Source organism: Triticum dicoccoides, chromosome 5A (genome assembly GCF_002162155.2).
Source record: "Triticum dicoccoides isolate Atlit2015 ecotype Zavitan chromosome 5A, WEW_v2.0, whole genome shotgun sequence".
Taxonomy (NCBI): domain Eukaryota; kingdom Viridiplantae; phylum Streptophyta; class Magnoliopsida; order Poales; family Poaceae; genus Triticum; species Triticum dicoccoides.
Window position 1 is genome coordinate 572,340,966 of NC_041388.1, and position 18,748 is coordinate 572,359,713.

At 44.5% G+C, this 18,748-nt stretch overlaps 1 protein-coding gene across 3 annotated transcripts; it reads right to left on the reverse strand.

Moving 5' to 3' along the window:
- Window positions 1-7,350: 7,350 nt before the first annotated feature.
- Window positions 7,351-12,207, reverse strand: LOC119302940 (splicing factor U2af large subunit A-like). 3 transcript variants are annotated; one of them, XM_037579997.1, is made up of 11 exons: window positions 12,051-12,207; window positions 10,891-11,393; window positions 10,208-10,276; window positions 9,770-9,840; window positions 9,570-9,655; window positions 9,434-9,454; window positions 9,293-9,352; window positions 8,585-9,202; window positions 8,104-8,242; window positions 7,736-7,803; window positions 7,351-7,647 (listed from the first exon to the last, which is right to left on the reverse strand). In XM_037579997.1, exons 1-11 carry the CDS (start codon window positions 12,135-12,137, stop codon window positions 7,510-7,512), a joined length of 1,860 nt encoding a protein of 619 aa, XP_037435894.1. In that variant the 5' UTR covers window positions 12,138-12,207; the 3' UTR covers window positions 7,351-7,509. The 3 variants fall into 3 exon arrangements, 2 of the variants coding, with proteins under 2 accessions (XP_037435894.1, XP_037435893.1); XM_037579996.1 differs by having other exon boundaries at window positions 10,891-11,396; XR_005147797.1 differs by having other exon boundaries at window positions 7,567-7,647; window positions 7,736-7,977; window positions 10,891-11,396.
- Between the last annotated feature and the right edge of the window lie 6,541 nt (window positions 12,208-18,748).

Sequence of the window (18,748 nt, forward strand, 5' to 3'; positions counted from 1 at the left end):
GATCTTATCCCCCGTCTCGTCGCCGGCGAGGGGGGTTCGGTTGGGACGCGCCCTGTTCCGACCCGGGTCGGGGGAACAGGGGAAGGGGACGCGGTGCGGGGGCTGGGCCGGCTGGGCCGGCCAGTCTGGCTGCGGGCCAGGGGGATTGGGCGGTGGCCGTGCGGGTGGGTTGGGCTGTCTGGTCCAGGGGGCTCCCCCCCCTTTTTAGTTTTTTTTTTGTAAATTCTTTCTTTTATTTATTTTCCCTTTCTGTTTTATTTAGTTTTAGGGCATCTAGGCATTTTATAAAATGGTGTTTGCTTCACCATAATTACCAGTGCAATATTTGGCAACCCCCGAACATTTTCGCTTTGACTTTTGAAAACTTAGGGTGTTTGTCACTAATTCATATTTTGAATTAGCAATGATTTTGAACTACCACTTGGACAGCAACAGTAACACTTGTGACATGGCATCATTATAAGAGTTTTACTGTAGCCTAATTATCCGGGCGTTACACATGGCCTCGGAACACAGAAGACCGAAAGGTCGAGCATGAGTCGTATAGAAGATACGATCAACATGAAGATGTTCACCGATGTTGACTAGTCCGTCTCACGTGATGATCGGGCACGGCCTAGTTAACTCGGATCATGTTATACTTAGATGACTGGAGGGATGTCTATCTAAGTGGGAGTTCATTGAATAATTTGATTTAGATGAACTTAATTGTCATGAACTTAGTCTAAAACCTTTACAATATGTCTTGTAGATCAAATGGCCAATGTTGTCCTCAACTTCAACGCGTTCCTAGAGAAAACCAAGCTGAAAGACGATGGCAGCAACTATACGGACTGGGTCCAGAACCTGAGGATCATCCTCATAGCTGCCAAGAAAGATTATGTCCTACAAGCACCGCTAGGTGAAGCACCTGTCCTCCCTGCAGAACAAGACGTTATGAACGCTTGGCAGACACGTTCCGATGATTACTCCCTCGTTCAGTGCGGCATGCTTTACAGCTTAGAGCCGGGGCTCCAAAAGCGTTTTGAGAGACACGGAGCATACGAGATGTTCGAAGAGCTGAAAATGGTTTTTCAAGCTCATGCCCGGGTCGAGAGATATGAAGTCTCCGACAAGTTCTTCAGCTGTAAGATGGAGGAAAATAGTTCTGTCAGTGAGCACATACTCACTATGTTTGGGTTACATAACCACTTGACTCAGCTGGGAGTTAATCTCCCGGATGACGCGGTCATTGACAGAATCCTTCAGTCGCTTCCACCAAGCTACAAGAGCTTTGTGATGAACTTCAATATGCAGGGGATGGAAAAGACCATTCCTGAAGTATTTGCAATGCTAAAATCAGCAGAGGTAGAAGTCAGAAAGGAACATCCAGTGTTGATGATAAATAAAACCACTAAGTTCAAGAAAGGCAAGGGTAAGAAAAACTTTAAGAAGGACGGCAAGGGAGTTGCCGCGCCCGGCCAGCAAGCTGCCGGGAAGAAGCCAAAGAATGGACCCAAGCCCGAGACTGAGTGTTTTTATTGCAAGGGAAGTGGTCACTGGAAGCGGAACTGCCCCAAATACTTAGCGGACAAGAAGGCCGGCATCACGAAAGGTATATGTGATATACATGTAATTGATGTGTACCTTACCAGTACTCGTAGTAACTCTTGGGTATTTGATACCGGTGCAGTTGCTCACATTTGTAACTCAAAGCAGGAGCTGCGGAATAAACGGAGACTGGCGAATGACGAGGTGACGATGCGCGTCGACAATGGTTTCAAGGTCGATGTGATCGCCGTCGGCACGCTACCTCTACATTTACCTACGGGATTAGTTTTGAACCTCAATAATTGTTATTTAGTACCAAGTTTGAGCATGAACATTGTATCAGGATCTCGTTTAATACGAGATGGCTACTCATTTAAATCTGAGAATAATGGTTGTTCTATTTATATGAGAGATATGTTTTATGGTCATGCTCCGATGGTGAATGGTTTATTCTTAATGAATCTCGAGCGTAATGCTACACATATTCATAGTGTGAATACCAAAAGATGTAAGATTGATAATGATAGTCCCACATACTTGTGGCACTGCCGCCTTGGTCATATAGGTGTCAAACGCATGAAGAAGCTTCATGCGGATGGACTTTTAGAGTCTCTTGATTACGAATCATTTGACACGTGCGAACCATGCCTCATGGGTAAAATGACCAAGACTCCATTCTCAGGAACAATGGAGCGAGCAACCAACTTATTGGAAATCATACATACTGATGTGTGCGGTCCAATGAGTGTTGAGGCTCGCGGTGGCTATCGTTATGTTCTCACCCTCACTAATGACTTGAGTAGATATGGGTATGTCTATTTAATGAAACACAAGTCTGAGACCTTTGAAAAGTTTAAGGAATTTCAGAGTGAGGTTGAGAATCAACGTAACAGGAAAATCAAGTTCTTGCGATCAGATCGTGGAGGAGAATAGTTGAGTCACGAATTTGGCACACACTTAAGAAAATGTGGAATAGTTTCACAACTAACGCCGCCTGGAACACCTCAGCGTAATGGTGTGTCCGAACGTCGTAATCGCACTCTGTTAGATATGGTGCGATTTATGATGTCTCTTACCGATTTACCGCTATCATTTTGGGGCTATGCTTTAGAGACTACCGCATTCACTTTAAATAGGGCTCCGTCGAAATCCGTTGAAACGACACCGTATGAATTATGGTTTGGGAAGAAACCTAAGCTGTCGTTTCTAGAAGTTTGGGGATGCGATGCTTATGTCAAGAAACTTCAACCTGAAAAGCTCGAACCCAAGTCAGAAAAATGCGTCTTCATAGGATACCCTAAAGAAACTATTGGGTATACCTTCCACCTCAGATCCGAAGGCAAGATCTTTGTGCCAAGAATGGATCCTTTCTAAAGAAGGAGTTTCTCTCGAAAGAAGTAAGTGGGAGGAAAGTAGAACTTGATGAAGTATTACCTCTTGAACCGGAAAATGGCGCAACTCAAGAAAATGTTCCTGAGGTGCCTGCACCGACTAGAGAGGAAGTTAATGATGATGATCATGAAACTTCAGATCAAGTTGCTACTGAACTTCGTAGGTCCACAAGTCCGCACCAGAGTGGTACGGCAACCCTGTCTTGGAAATCATGTTGTTAGACAACGGTGAACCTTCGAACTATGAAGAAGCAATGGCGGGCCCGGATTCCGACAAATGGCTAGAAGCCATGAAATCCGAGATAGGATCCATGTATGAAAACGAAGTATGGACTTTGACTGACTTGCCCGTTGAGCGGCGAGCCATAGAAAATAAATGGATCTTTAAGAAGAAGACAGACGCGGATGGTAATGTTACCATCTATAAAGCTCGACTTATCGCTAAGGGTTATCGGCAAGTTCAAGGGGTTGACTACGATGAGACTTTCTCACCGGTAGCGAAGCTAAAGTCCGTTCGAATCATGTTAGCAATTGACGCATTCTATGATTATGAGATATGGCAAATGGACGTCAAAACGGCATTCCTTAATGGTTTCCTTAAGGAAGAATTGTATATGATGCAGCCGGAAGGTTTTGTCGATCCTAAGAATGCTGACAAGGTGTGCAAGCTCCAACGCTCGATTTATGGGCTGGTGCAAGCATCTCGGAGTTGGAACATTCGCTTTCATGAGATGATCAAAGTGTTTGGGTTTACGCAGACTTATGGAGAAGCCTGCGTTTACAAGAAAGTGAGTGGGAGCTCTGTAGCATTTCTCATATTATATGTAGATGACATACTTTTGATGGGAAATGATATAGAACTCTTGGACAGCATTAAGGCCTACTTGAATAAGAGTTTTTCAATGAAGGATCTTGGAGAAGCTGCATATATATTAGGCATCAAGATCTATAGAGATAGATCAAGACGCCTCATAGGTCTTTCACAAAGCACATACCTTGATAAGATATTGAAGAAGTTTAATATGAATCAGTCTAAGAAGGGGTTCTTGCCTGTGTTACAAGGTGTGAAATTGAGCTCAGCTCAATGTCCGACCACGGCAGAAGATATAGAAGAGATGAGTGTCATCCCCTATGCCTCAGCCATAGGTTCTATTATGTATGCCATGTTGTGTACCAGACCTGATGTAAACCTTGCTGTAAGTTTGGTAGGTAGGTACCAAAGTAATCCCGGCAAGGAACACTGGACAGCGGTCAAGAATATCCTGAAGTACCTGAAAAGGACTAAGGAAATGTTTCTCGTTTATGGAGGTGACGAAGAGCTCGTCGTAAAGGGTTACGTCGACGCTAGCTTCGACACAGATCTGGATGACTCTAAGTCACAAACCGGATACGTGTATATTTTGAATGGTGGGGCAGTAAGCTGGTGCAGTTGCAAGCAGAGCGTCGTGGCGGGATCTACATGTGAAGCGGAGTACATGGCAGCCTCGGAGGCAGCGCATGAAGCAATTTGGGTGAAGGAGTTCATCACTGACCTAGGAGTCATACCCAATGCGTCGGGGCCAATCAAACTCTTCTGTGACAACACTGGAGCTATTGCACTTGCCAAGGAGCCCAGGTTTCACAAGAAGACCAGGCACATCAAGCGTCGCTTCAACTCCATTCATGAAAATGTTCAAGATGGAGACATAGATATTTGTAAAGTACATACGGACCTGAATCTAGCAGATCCGTTGACTAAACCTCTCCCTAGAGCAAAACATGATCAACACCAGAATTCCATGGGTGTTCAATTCATCACAATGTAACTAGATTATTGACTCTAGTGCAAGTGGGAGACTGTTGGAAATATGCCCTAGAGGCAATAATAAAAGCGTTATTATTATATTTCCTTGTTCATGATAATTGTCTTTTATTCATGCTATAATTGTGTTATCCGGAAATCGTAATACATGTGTGAATAAATAGACACCAACATGTCCTTAGTAAGCCTCTAGTTGACTAGATCGTTGATCAACAGATAGTCATGGTTTCCTGACTATGGACATTGGATGTCATTGGTAACGAGATCGCATCATTAGGAGAATGATGTGATGGACAAGACCCAATCCTAAACATAGCACAATATCGTATAGTTCGTTTGCTAGAGTTTTTCCAATGTCAAGTATCTTTTCCTTAGACCATGAGATCGTGTAACTCCCGGATACCGTAGGAGTGCTTTGGGTGTACCAAACGTCACAACGTAACTGGGTGACTATAAAGGTATACTACGGGTATCTCCGAAAGTGTCTGTTGGGTTGACACGGATCAAGACTGGGATTTGTCACTCCGTATGACGGAGAGGTATCTCTGGGCCCACTCGGTAATGCATCATCACAATGAGCTCAAAGTGACCAAGTGTCTGGTCACGGGATCATGCATTACGGTACGAGTAAAGTGACTTGCCGGTAACGAGATTGAACGAGGTATTGGGATACCGACGATCGAATCTCGGGCAAGTAACGTACCGATTGACAAAGGGAATTGTATACGGGGTTGCTTGAATCCTCGACATCGTGGTTCATCCGATGAGATCATCGAGGAGCATGTGGGAGCCAACATGGGTATCCAGATCCCGCTGTTGGTTATTGACCGGAGAGCCATCTCGGTCATGTCTACATGTCTCCCGAACCCGTAGGGTCTACACACTTAAGTTTCGGTGACGCTAGGGTTGTAGGGATATGAATATGCAGTAACCCAAAAGTTGTTCGGAGTCCCGGATGAGATCCCGGACGTCACAAGGGGTTCTGGAATGGTCCGGAGGTAAAGAATTATATATAGAAAGTGCTATTTCGGCCATCGGGACAAGTTTCGGGGTCACGGGTATTGTATCGGGACCACCGGAAGGGTCCCGGGGGTCCACCAGGTGGGGCCACCTATTCCGGAGGGCCCCATGGGCTGAAGTGGGAGGGGAACCAGCCCCTAGTGGGCTGGTGCGCCCCCCTTTGGGCCTTCCCCCTGCGCCTAGGGTTGGGAACCCTAGGGTGGGGGGCGCCCCACTTGCCTTGGGGGGCACTCAACCCCCCTTGGCCGCCGCCCCCTTGGGAGATTGGATCTCCAGGGCCGGCGCCCCCTCCCCTTGGGGACCCTATATATAGAGGGGGGGAGGGAGGGCAGCCGCACCCTTGCCCCTGGCGCCTCCCTCTCCCCTCCAACACCTCCTCCTCCTCCATAGAGCTCGGCGAAGCCCTGTCAGAGTACTGCTTCTCCACCACCACCACGCCGTCGTGCTGCTGCTGGAGCCATCTTCCTCAACCTCTCCTTTCCCTTGCTGGATCAAGAAGGAGGAGACGTCACGCTGACCGTACGTGTGTTGAACGCGGAGGTGCCGTCCGTTCGGCGCTAGGATCTCCGGTGATTTGGATCACGTCGAGTACGACTCCCTCATCCCCGTTCTTTGAACGCTTCCGCACGCGATCTACAAGGTATGTAGATGCATCCGATCACTCGTTGCTAGATGAACTCATAGATGGATCTTGGTGAAACCGTAGGAAAAAATTTTGTTTTCTGCAACGTTCCCCAACACGCGCCTCACCGCCGAGGAGGTACGGGCTACCGCGGCATCCGCGTGCGTCCGTCCGGCACCTACTCCGCCGAGATTCGGTCGGCCGGCGACATGCAGCTCCGTCTCGGAACCTTTGACGCCGCCCAGGAGGGTGCCCGCGCGTACGACGCTGCGGCGTGGCGCCTCCTGCGGTCCCGTCAGGACATGAACTTCGCCGACGTGGCGACGCGGGAGCGCGCACAGGAGTTGGCGCCTTTCCCGCGGCTTCTCATCGGCGAGGATCGTCGCAAGCACCGGAGGCGGGAGCATCGTCTCAGGCTGGCCGAGATGGACGAGCAAGCCATGGCGCTGTGGAGCCATCGCTTCTCGGAAGACACCAACGAGGAACAGTTCTTCGCCCAAAGGAGGGCGAAGAGGAGGGAGGAGCGAGCCAACTATCGCAAGGACAAGCGAACACGGAAGGCGGTCGCTAAATACAACGAAGCGCTAGGAGATGCGTCCTCCTAGAACTCCAGCGACGAGCGGTTCCTTGACGCCTATGCTCTAACGTCGAAGGAGGACATCATCGAGACAAAGTCTGAGTCGGACGAGTAGTAGTAGGAGGAGAACTATCTACGAAACCAATTTAATGTATCGAATCATAGTAGAAAAAAACTGATGAAATATAGCGCGCCTGCTAGAGCGGCGTGGGCGCGCTTTAATTTGCGGCGGCCGCTGGAGCCATCGCATCGCCGCACGTAAAAGCTGGCTAACCCGACACTGTATCGTGACTTTTAGCGCGCGGTGTGTTGCACGGCTGTTGAAGATGCTCTAATAACATTTCCAAGAGTGGAAAGGAAAAAAATGGAAACCAGACCTCGAGGCAGTGTATGTATTTTTTTTTTTGACGGGTCGATGCAGTATATGTTGGTTATACGATGCCACAGTCATAATAACAAAGTGCCAAGTAAAGGTATCCGAAATCTGAATATATCACACTGACAGTATTTCGACAAGCTTAAACTACATATAAAGGCAACACCAACTACGCTGCTGAATATATATCGTCTAATAGTCGTAGTCGCCTTCAGCGAACTTGTTCTCGGGGTAGAACACGGCGACCGTCTCCTTCCCGTCGAACTTCCTCCCATGCATCCCGATCCTTGCCTTGGCCGAGCTCTCCACATCGGCATACTCCAAAAACACCTGCAATGCAGACCCAGAATCAGAATGGATAAATTTTGGTGAGCAAAATCGGTGAAAGATGCTGAATAGCACAGAAGTAAGGACTCACCTTGCCAACTCCAGCGACAGGATCACCGCTGGGATGGGGTCGTGGGATCACAGCTTGCACCAGGTTACCTGTCCACGTTAATCAGTAAGAACACACATGCACGTGACAAAAAGGAAGAGAAGAAAACATATGGTTAGTCAAATCCAAGTGAAAAAGATTAGTGTCTTCTGTAAGTTTAGGCCCGATTGCAAGTTTCGCATGAGGTCGGATTATAAAAGACTCGGCAATGGTACTATGTGGCACTACAAAACAGACACACAAAAAGAAAAACACAGAAGAAAACTGATTCAGTAGCTGAGCAAAGAGGCAAACACATTGATAAAACAGATCGTGTTAGAGCTTGGAGTAAGGGCCGCATGATGGTTTACCATATTTGTGTCCTTCTAGCGTCATGTCTTCCAGTATGTCATTGTATTCCTCATCATCTCTAAGGTCATCTGCTGAAACCACCTGGGTCAGGCATACCACCTTTGTCGCTAGGGCTCCGCCGACTTCATACACGAGTCTCTGCTCAGAAAGCAAACAGAGTCAGAAAGTGGAAGGCTATATTCATAAACTAATTGTTCATTTTATAAGATCACGTCTTTTAAGAACTACTCCCTCCATTCTAAAATATAGTGCGCCCGCGCTTCTCGAGGTCAAACTTTGACCATAAATTTAACGAACAAGACCGACTGCGGCAGGAGAAAAAAATACATAATTAAAAACTTCTTTCGAATACGAATTCACTGATATAACTTTTGCTCCCGCCGCAATCGATCTTGGTAGTTAAATTTACGGTCAAAGTTGAAGCACGAGGATAAAGGAAGCACTACATTGTGGAATGGAGGGAGTATAATAAAGTCGTACCTTCATTTGCGCCTCTTGCTGTGCCTGCAGGAGGATGTTTTCTTGCTCTGGCCTAGGTTCTGCTCCTTGGTTTGCTCGCCTGACTGTGAGAGTCCTGTCACCCAACTGGATACCGTTCAGAGCAGCACAGGCAATGTCGGTGACAGTCACATCCTTGTACAAACAGAAGGCATATCCCTTCGAGTTGCCAGTTTCCTTATCCTTCACAATGTCAAATCCACGAAGAGGTCCAAAAGTTTCAAGCAACTCCCGCACTTGAGCCTCTGTGAAGTAGTAGGGTAGACCACCCACAAAAATGCGGTCAGGGCCTTCTAAACCTCCACCTGCTCCAGGTGTCAAGCCAACAGCAGCGAGATTGAGGTTGGGGTTCGGCTGGCTCGGACCCAATGCAGCTGCCTGGGAAGGATTGTAGTCTGTCGGCCTCCTAACTTTCACTGGTGCTCCCTCAAACATTATACCATCCAAGGCCATTGCATTGCTTGCTTCCTCCACAGACCTCATCTCAACAAAAGCAAATTTCTTGTCGTGGTTTATGTATACATTAACAACTGCATGACCTAGAGCAAATGTGTTTCCTCCGATAGCAGCCATAACTTGATTGAAGAATGCAGCAACCGTCTGCAGAAAGAAGAACAAAATACTTAGCACGGACTGCGAACAGAGAAAGAGATGCCAAGAAATAACTAACAAGTTACTCAAGGCAATTACCTGTTCATTGGCGATTGGAGGAAGTCCACCGACATAAACACGACGAGCATGCCGAGTAGCCTAAGAAAAGAGTGGTCAGACATGATTATGCATCACAGAACAAGATAGATCTCAAGCACACAGAAAAAAACTCAAACATACCTGTTGTGTCATGGCTAGTGGCTGCATAGCAAGTGGATCGATGCAAAGAGAAGAAAGAATTAGTAATAGATCAGAGGCAGTTATCCATGATTTGAGTACTAGCTACAATGAATCTTAAAAGGAGCACAGTAGTCACCTGTCCTAGGGCAGGTACATTGACCAAGTTTGGGAGCATGTTCGGAAACATCCCAGGATTAGCAGCAGGAAGTTCAGGTAGCTGAACTGCAATGCATCAACAGAGAATTGTTAATAACATGAATTATTAGAATAGAGACATTCAAACATCAGTTATTATTTATTGTAAGGCATCATACAACATTTTCTGTCACCACATACCTGGGGTTGCAGTGGGAGCGAGTATAGGAATGGCTTCTGATGGTGCCTGGTCAAATCCACTCATGCGTTTGCTGTTTCAATACAGGAAGACATTAGTAAGCGATTCAGCAAATGAAGATTGCCGTAAGAAAACTAAAGGCGGCCAATAATATATACATATAATAAAGATAAATCAGGCAAGACTAGACACCTGCGTCAACTAAATGGGGTATTGGCAAATATCATCCATGGTACAGCAAGAAACCAAATCAAGGTAGTTCAAATTTGCGGATATCATCCATGGTACATTATGTCAACTTACGAACAATACAAAAAAAAAACTAACCCATACCAAACACATGTCAATTGTCTTACTCAGAGGAAACAAGCAAACTTAATATGAACAGTACAAACTGCCAAAATACAAATAATAAGCTTTGGATGGCATCCAGCACATACCTCTGACTCTCCGAACGGGAGCGGGAGCGGGAGCGATGCCTTCTGTGGCCATCTCTATCACGGTCCCTTCTGCATTACCACAACATAGATCAGACTTTTTTTAAGAGAGTAATCTGCATAGGATATTTTCTGGTTTGCAGATGTGCTTAGAAATACAGAATTGTTTGCACATCAACACTTCAAGGGAAACCTAATTCATTTGCGTCAAGAAAAAAGTTAAGCAGATATTATAATTAGTTCATGACTCTTATCACTATTATAATTACTGTTTTGCTTTGCTAAGTAAAGATCGCCACTGCATACAGCACCAACCAACTAGAAAACATTGCAGCTACCAGATGGTTATACAGCAGCAAAATTGCCTACATTTACCAGTCCTGTAATTCATGAAATGACATGTGGGGCTGTCCATGTACAGTTTAATAACTATGTTAATGGTGTAGAACCATATAGTACAGTGAATAATTTCTGTAGATAAAATTAGAAAACTCAAAAAACATCTACCCTAAACCAAATGATACACCTTGCCAATTTTTCAGAAAATAAAAACGTCTCCCTACTAAGCACAAGGATGAATAGGTCTCAACATATTTAGCCAGCAGTCAATTAAAAGCACACAATGCTGGAATCAATTAATGCAACAAAATGCATAAGACACATCACAGAAATCAAGAACCAGGTACCTTTCAGCGTCACGATCACAGCTCCGGCGGTAGTCACGGTCATCGGAACGGTCACGGTGCTCCCTTCTCTCACTCCTTTCACGGTGGTCGCGATGGTGGCGCTCACGATCCCTGCTCCCTTCACGGTGGTCGCGATGGTGGCGCTCACGATCCCTGCTCCCTTCACGGTGCTCGCGATGGTGGCGTTCACGATCCCTGCTCCCTTCACGGTGCTCGCGATGGTGGCGCTCGCGATCCCTGCTCCCTTCACGGTGCTCGCGATGGTGGCGCTCACGATCCCTGCTCTCTTCACGGTGCTCGCGACGGTGGCGCTCACGATCCCTGCTCTCTTCACGGTGGTCGCGATGGTGGCGCTCACGATCCCTGCTCCCTTCACCGCGTTCACGGACACTCTCCCTGTCCCGGTACCTCTCTCGGTCTTCCCCGTGGCGCCTGTGGCGCTCCCTGTCCTTGTCCTCATCGCGCTCCCTGACCCGGTCTCTGGAACTCAAAGGCTGCGCATCCTGCTGGAAAAGAACATGAATTCCTCCGTCAGATGTATTTAAAAAAAATCAGGGCCTGCTAGTATGATAAACATACTTCCTACTTATAACTACCAAGCCTGCTAGTCACATCACACGTGACAAAACAAACAAAAACTACATGCTCCTGGACTTGGAATCCCATCATCACCAACCCAATGCATCTAGAGCATCAAAACACGCCCGAATTCAGGTTTCAAGGGCGCAGCCCAGAACTGAAAACACGGTCCAGCACTGATTTGGGGTGCGAAACTTGAATCCGAACTCGCAACTGAACGCGGCGCAGGAAGCTAAAAGCCGAGCCATTCCGAACCAGCCCTATCCCAAAAAACCATGCGTCCCCCCAATGCGTCTAGATAATCGAAAATCTTATTCGGGGGAGCGCAACTAAAAGCACAATCCAGCAGTAGCACCGATTCGGGGAGAAACTGAAACTAAAATCCGACCAGCCTCGAATCCGCGACCGAACATTGACGCGCGCGGCAATCTACCTAGCAACCGAACTGGTTCGAGCCGGCGCCCTGCCCAAACCCCCTGTCCTCCGGCGAATTCCCCCCGGCCCTAAGCGCGAAAAATAATAAACAGAGAGACGAAGACAGCCGCGCCGATCGATCGGGCGGGCGGGCGAGCGGTCCTCACCTGGGGGGAGCGGGCGTCGCCGCCGCGCTTTTTGGCCGGCGGGGACCTCGCGGCGCCGGACTCGGGGGGCGCGTCGTGCTCGGCCATGGGTTCGGTGCGGCGCGTCGGTTCCGTGCGGTGCTGGCGGCGGCGGCTTCGGGTCGGTTCGTGCGCGACGGGCTCTTGTCGATTGGTTGGATCGGAGAGGGAGGGGGCGAGGTATATAGGGGGGCGGGGGTGGCTGACGTGCGGGCCCGGGACTCGGACACGGCCCAGGTCGGTTCCGGAGGCGGTTCGCCCGTTGATTTTGACTTTGACCCGTGCCGTCGTACGCGCTATCCCGGTTCGAACCGACGCCGAATTTCAAATTCTGGGAGAGCGGAATTCTGATTTGTGAGGGTGCCCCCCATGATTTCTACACGGTTTCACGGCATCTCCATGCCATCCCTGCTTCTTCGCTTATTTGCTCAGACCGAACATTTCAGACAGAAATTTTTACAGGTGAGTGTAATTTAAGTTGCCCTACGGGTGGGAGCGCGGCGTTTTCAGCACCCGGGCTCTTATGAGCCCGGGCAAAATCACAAAAAATAGAAAAAAAATTCAAAAAAGAAAAACAATTTCTAAGCAAGATGCTTGTGTGCGTGATGTACGTGTAAATTTTGATGGTGTTTGGACATTTAAGAAGCGCGCGACAAAAAAGACAAAACGGCTATATGTATTGTTACTGTTTATGGACTGTTCAGGGTGAATTTCTCGTCATAAGCTCCACAAATGTCCAAACCGGATGAAATTTTACACGGACATTATGCACTCGAACATCTTCCCATAAAAATTTTGTTTTTTTTCTATTTTTAATCATGGAACTATTCACCGGGCTCATCTAAGCCCGGACACAAGAGTGGATTATCGTACGGGCGAGCCCAACTATATTGCACACCCGCGCTTGCTTTCTATAGTTGACTTTTCCTAAAACGTGTGCAGCTACTTTTTTTGGATGCGTTTGGTAGGTTTCATTATTTTTAATAGCCCGTGCGTTGCAATGAAAGAAAAAATAGCACACACACTTAACCTATAAACATCACTCAAGACCACAATAGGTCCATCACATTTGTTTTAGGGGGGCATCACATTTGTTTTGCCGCTTATCCTTTTCTCACCCTCGCTGGCGGTGGGCACAATGTTCACACAAACCAAAACATGTTTGAATGTGCTTAATCTTAAGGTCTCTCTCTCTCTCTCTCTCTCTCTCTCTCTCTCGCGCGGGAGGGGGTGAGAAATTTTCTTTAGTTTTTATATGGTTTTAATGGATATTTATTTGCAATCATCGTCGTTGATACGAAAGAAAAATGGACTGTGCGCTATATAATTATAATTTGCTTCCAAAATCCTTATTTAAAAATATTTAATAAGTGAAAATAACATCATATTATATTCTTCACATTTTTCTAATCAAATTTCATATATAAAATGTTAAAATCGGAGTTAAGGTTTAAAAGATATGGATAATTTTAAAAAAAATATGTTTGATTTAAATATGATCCGCGGGTGAATAACCTAAAAAGTCAGGGGTACCAAAAAAATGCAAAATAACGGTTCGGCTCTGACTTAAGGGGAATGTATCTGGTGCACCCGCACTTGTGGTGCTACCGGTGCACCGGATGCCATAGAATATTTTTAAAAATTTTGAAAAAAATCTAGCATGTTAACACAACATCAATGCATGATGTCACAAAATTATGTATAAAATTTTGAAATATTTTTTGAGATACAAAAATGACAAATTTGACATCAGTGTGATAATGGGCCAAATCTAAACCCAAGTTATGTCATTTCCGTTCTTCGAGTTATGTTACGAATTTTGACTTAAATTTTTGTGACAACCTACATTGATGTCGTGTGAGTGTGCTAAATTTTTTTCAGAACTTTTTAAACATTGTAAAAGGACAATATGAGTTTGGTGCACCGATAGCACCACAAGCTCCGGTGCACCAGATATTTTCCCCTGACTTAAGTGTGTAGTGCGGGTTGATTCACAGAAAATACAGGAGGTTTTGTGCAAAATTACATGATGGACTACCAGAAGCACTCCTTACTTTATTATTAGGGAAAAATATTTTAGCTTAGTTGAGCCTAACTAAGTCATTTTCTACACATAGTTTGCTAGCCTGCCTTCGACCACTGAGCAGTTTGATACTTGGCGTTTGGTTGGCAGCAGTTCTCTCAACGCACAAAACATGATGTTTGGTTATACACGACCGTTGTGGTCTCCCTAGTGGTGACCTTACCACACATTACAATACATAAATAGTACGAAATAAACATCAATTTTGCCCTGACTAGTAAATAAATGACGGTTTATCCTAACTACTAAAAAATTGCAAAAGAAATTAACACTACATATGGCCCGTTAGGGAAAAGTTAATCAATGTCAAGTCAAACTAGGGGGAAGTCCATCCTCAATCAAATTATATTATATTCTTCATATTTTTCTAATCAAATTTCATATATAAAATGTTAAAATCAGAGTTAAGGTTTAAAAGATATGGATAATTTTTTAAAAAATATGTTTGACTTAAATATGATCGGCGGATGAATAACCTAAAAAGTCGGGGGGTTCCAAAAAAATGCAAAATAACGGTTCGGCTCTGACTTAAAGAGAATGTATCTGGTGCACCCGCACTTGTGGTGCTACCGGTGCACCGGATGCCATAGAATATTTTTAAAAAATTGAAAAAAAATCTAGCATGTTAACACAACATCAATGCATGATGTCACAAAATTTTGTATAAAATTTTGTAATATTTTTTGAGATACAAAAATGACAAATTTGACATCAGCGTGATAATGGGCCAAATCTGAACCCAAGTTATGCTATGTACTATTTAGTGTTGAATTTGTCATTTCCATTTTTTGAGTTATGTTTCAAATTTTGACTTAAATTTTTATGACAACCTACATTGATGTTGTGTGAGTGTGCTAAATTTTTTCAGAACTTTTTTAACATTGTAAAAGGACAATATGAGTTTGATGCACCGGTAGCACCACAAGCTCCGGTGCACCAGATATTTCCCCCTGACTTAAGTGTGTAGTGCGGGTTGATTCACAGAAAATACAGTGGGTTTTGTGCAAAATTACATGATGGACTACCAGAAGCACTCCTTACTTTATTATAAGGAAAAGATATTTTAGCTGAGTTGAGCCTAACTAAGTCATTTTCTACACATAGTTTGTTTGTTAGCCTGCCTTCGACCACTGAGCAGTTTGATACTTGGCGTTTGGTTGGCAGCAGTTCTCTCAACATGCAAAACATGATGTTTGGTTATACACGACCTATGTTGTGGTCTCCCTAGTAGTGACCTTACCATACATTACAGTACATAAACAGTACGAAACAAACATCGATTTTGCCCTGACTAGTAAATAAATGACGGTTTATCCTAACTACTAAAAAGTTGCAAAAGAAATTAACACTACATATGGCTCGTTAGGGAAAAGTTAATCAATGTCAAGTCAAACTAGGGGGAAGTCCATCCTCAATCTTCTTCCCTTGTTGCTGCTTCTTTTTTTCCACTAATAGAAAAAAGGGCCTTTTGTCCCGGTTCATAAGGGCCTTTAGTCCCGATTCTGGAACCGGGATTAAAGGGTCGTTACTAAAGGTCCCCTCTTTGGTCCCAGTTCTTATATGAACCGGGACTGAAGGCCCTCCACGTGGCCGCTGCCTGGAGGTCCACCTTTAGTCCCGGTTGATAACAACAACCGGTACTAAAGGATTTTTTTTTTTTGAAATTTTTTTTTGAAATTTTTTCCCGATTTTCAAATTTCTGAATTATTTTAACCTATAATCTCTAATCACCCCTCATCATTGCTCAATTTAATCTCTAATCACCCCTCATCATTCCAAATCATCTAACTTCTCGGATGGTCACCCATCCTCCTACTCCCCCAGCCTGAGGACGCTTAACTTCCAGGTTCTATTCTCCCTCGTTTTCAAGTCTGCACTTGTTGTTTTGCTGACAATAGTAAGATGTCAATCCTATTAACCCTCAGGAGTTTAGCTTGAGCACGAAGTCACACATTTCACTGTTTGAGTTTAAAGCTATTGTTCTAAAAAACAATAATTATTTAGTAACACTAATATTTCTTGAATAAGTAGTTTGACCATTGTTTGACCACAGTTTGACCACACTTTGACCAGATTTGACCAAAATTCAAAAAAACTGAAATAATTATTTAGTAACACTAATACTTCTTGAATAAGTAGTTTGACCATAGTTTGACCAGATTTAACGATTTTTTTAAAAAACTAAAATTTGAGCATAACTTTTTTTCCTTTTGCAATTTGAGGATTCTACAAATTTGCAAAACAGGCCGTAGGCGGTCAAAATCGGATGCGGATTTTCGTGCTGAACATTTTGATATATTATACGTTTTTTTCTGACATCGTATGCAAAAATTATAGCCGTTTTACATTTTCCCTACACTTTTTGCAAAACATGTCCAAATTTAAGTTTTTAAATTTTTCTAACTAGTAGATACAGTAACATAACTACATCTCGAAGGATTTTAACTTTTGAAGTTTTTATCATTTTCTTTTGCTTTTTACAAAACTGAAAAGGCGATACAAGGGGTAGGATTTGAAAATTGCACCATTAGTACCGGTTCGTGCCACGAACCTGTACTAATGGGCATCGCACCCTTTAGTCCCGGTTCGTGGCACCAACCGGGACTAAAGGTCTCATTTGAACCGGGAGTAATGCCTGTACGGTGCCCTAGCCTTACGAACCGGGACTAATGCTCACATTAGTTCCGGTTCGTAATGCAACTGGTACTAATGCTCTTTTCTGGCCGAACCAAAGCCCCTTTTTTACTAGTGTTCAGACCCTTGGGTTATCTCTATTTGTTCATATTGCCTCAATTCACTCCAATCTTTTGCTCTTTCAAGCTTCACTGTCATGTCCCCCTACATCATGGTCGTGGCCATCAACATCATCAACCAACACATATTCCTCCTCTACCACAAGCTCGTCACAACCTCATTCTATGGCCCAGTTATGAAGAATGTAGCATGCAAGAACAAGCCTAACTTGGGTAAAAACAAAAAGGGTGGAGGGTCTTCTGATATAGGATCTTAAATTTTATTCTTCATAGCTCCAAATGTCCTCTCAACTATAACTCTTAAGGCTAGAGTGTCTGAGATTAAATAATTCTACAGCAGCCCTAGGATGGTTCCTAGAAGAGAACTCGTTCAATGGTACCTGGTTTTCCCGAAAGATGAAAGAACACCGGGCTGACATTCATATCCAGTATCTCATAGCTAGAATCGAACTACCACCAGCAAGAATGTTAGCATCATGGGTTAATCTTCCAAGCCAGCTAAGACATATATGACCTTTAGATCAAAGTCAACAGCTGGAAGCACATTCTGGCTTGTGTAGTGTCTTTTATCCATGTATGATGCAGCTTGTGACATCGACACTCTAACAGTCACATGAGTACCATCCAATACAATCATGTGATGGCATGAAAACATATTGTTGTGACTGTAAAACAATACAAGCATGCCATGGCATGAACTACTAGTATTGCTCACCTTGAAATATGGATACATGGCTCATGTGATTCTTAGTAGGAGTTTGCCCAATTGGTGTCTTGATCATCTCTCATATGAGCTCCCCAATAGCATACAAGACTTACTTGAAATACCTGAAAATGGTCTCACTAGATCTCCTGAATGTATTGTGAGTAATAATGAATATCTCTGATTACGACCAACAACATGAAGGAACAAGCAAATTTGCTCTTCCACATAGGTGTGTGGATATTATCTTTTAGCAGTCCCTTGGTCCTAAACGTCTCCAAAAACTTGGGAAACGATGATCTTTGCATTCGAAGCATGTTCATAGTCTCTACATTGTTGTTGTTGTAGATGTAGTTCAGATTCGCCCTATCTTGGGTTGACATTGGACCATAAGGGGTCATAGGCTTATCACTCGGACGAACCGCTTTCTTTTGGACCAACATGACCCAAGCCTGAAATAACAACTATGAGTATTGCTCTCTGAACAACTAGCTTCATCTGTTCGTCATTACCGACTTACTGGCAAAATTGATGTTGCGGTATGTACTGGCGAAATTGACCCTGCACCCTACCTAACGACCTAACAGAGGAGGGGGGTTCTATGGTACCTACCCCTTTGGAGCTGACGACCCGCCCATGCCAGAGACGAGGACACCTAGGAAGACGAGACGGACTCCAAGACGAAGAGGACAAGCACTTTCCGCTCCTAGAGATTGAAGTCGTCACCGCCATCACTTCTGCAGATTTGAGTCGTCGCCACTGTCGATGCCAAAAACAGAAGGCTATATTTGTCCTAGCAGTAGAGGCGAGCGAATAAATTATTAGAAAAGTCGCCAATTTATTTATTTTGCGTGGGTTACATATCATTCAAGTTCAAAGGCACCAGTTGTTTTATAACGAAATGCAAATATTTCGCTGATCCTCAAAATAACACAAAATTTCAAAAGAAGTTTCATCAAAATTTTAAACCTAAACCTTGGTGCAATACGATGGTAACAAGTTGACTATAATATGATATGTATTCGCATCTTAATTCCATAATTTGATTCAGATTCGTATCTGGATTTGCACTGCACTGAAAATTGCCATTTTTTTTACTAAAATTTACATGTGCCATTTTATTAGTACTAAAATCTACATG

Bases quoted from the DNA above. Each gene is read 5' to 3' on its own strand.
- LOC119302940 (XM_037579996.1), bottom strand. From the start codon at position 12,137: ATGGCCGAGCACGACGCGCCCCCCGAGTCCGGCGCCGCGAGGTCCCCG. The intron at 9,841-10,207 runs GTATGTGCTGGA...GTATTGAAACAG, and splicing joins TCCCGTTCGGAGAGTCAGAG to CAAACGCATGAGTGGATTTG. The intron at 8,243-8,584 runs GTACGACTTTAT...CTTTCTGAGCAG, and splicing joins AGCAAGAGGCGCAAATGAAG to AGACTCGTGTATGAAGTCGG.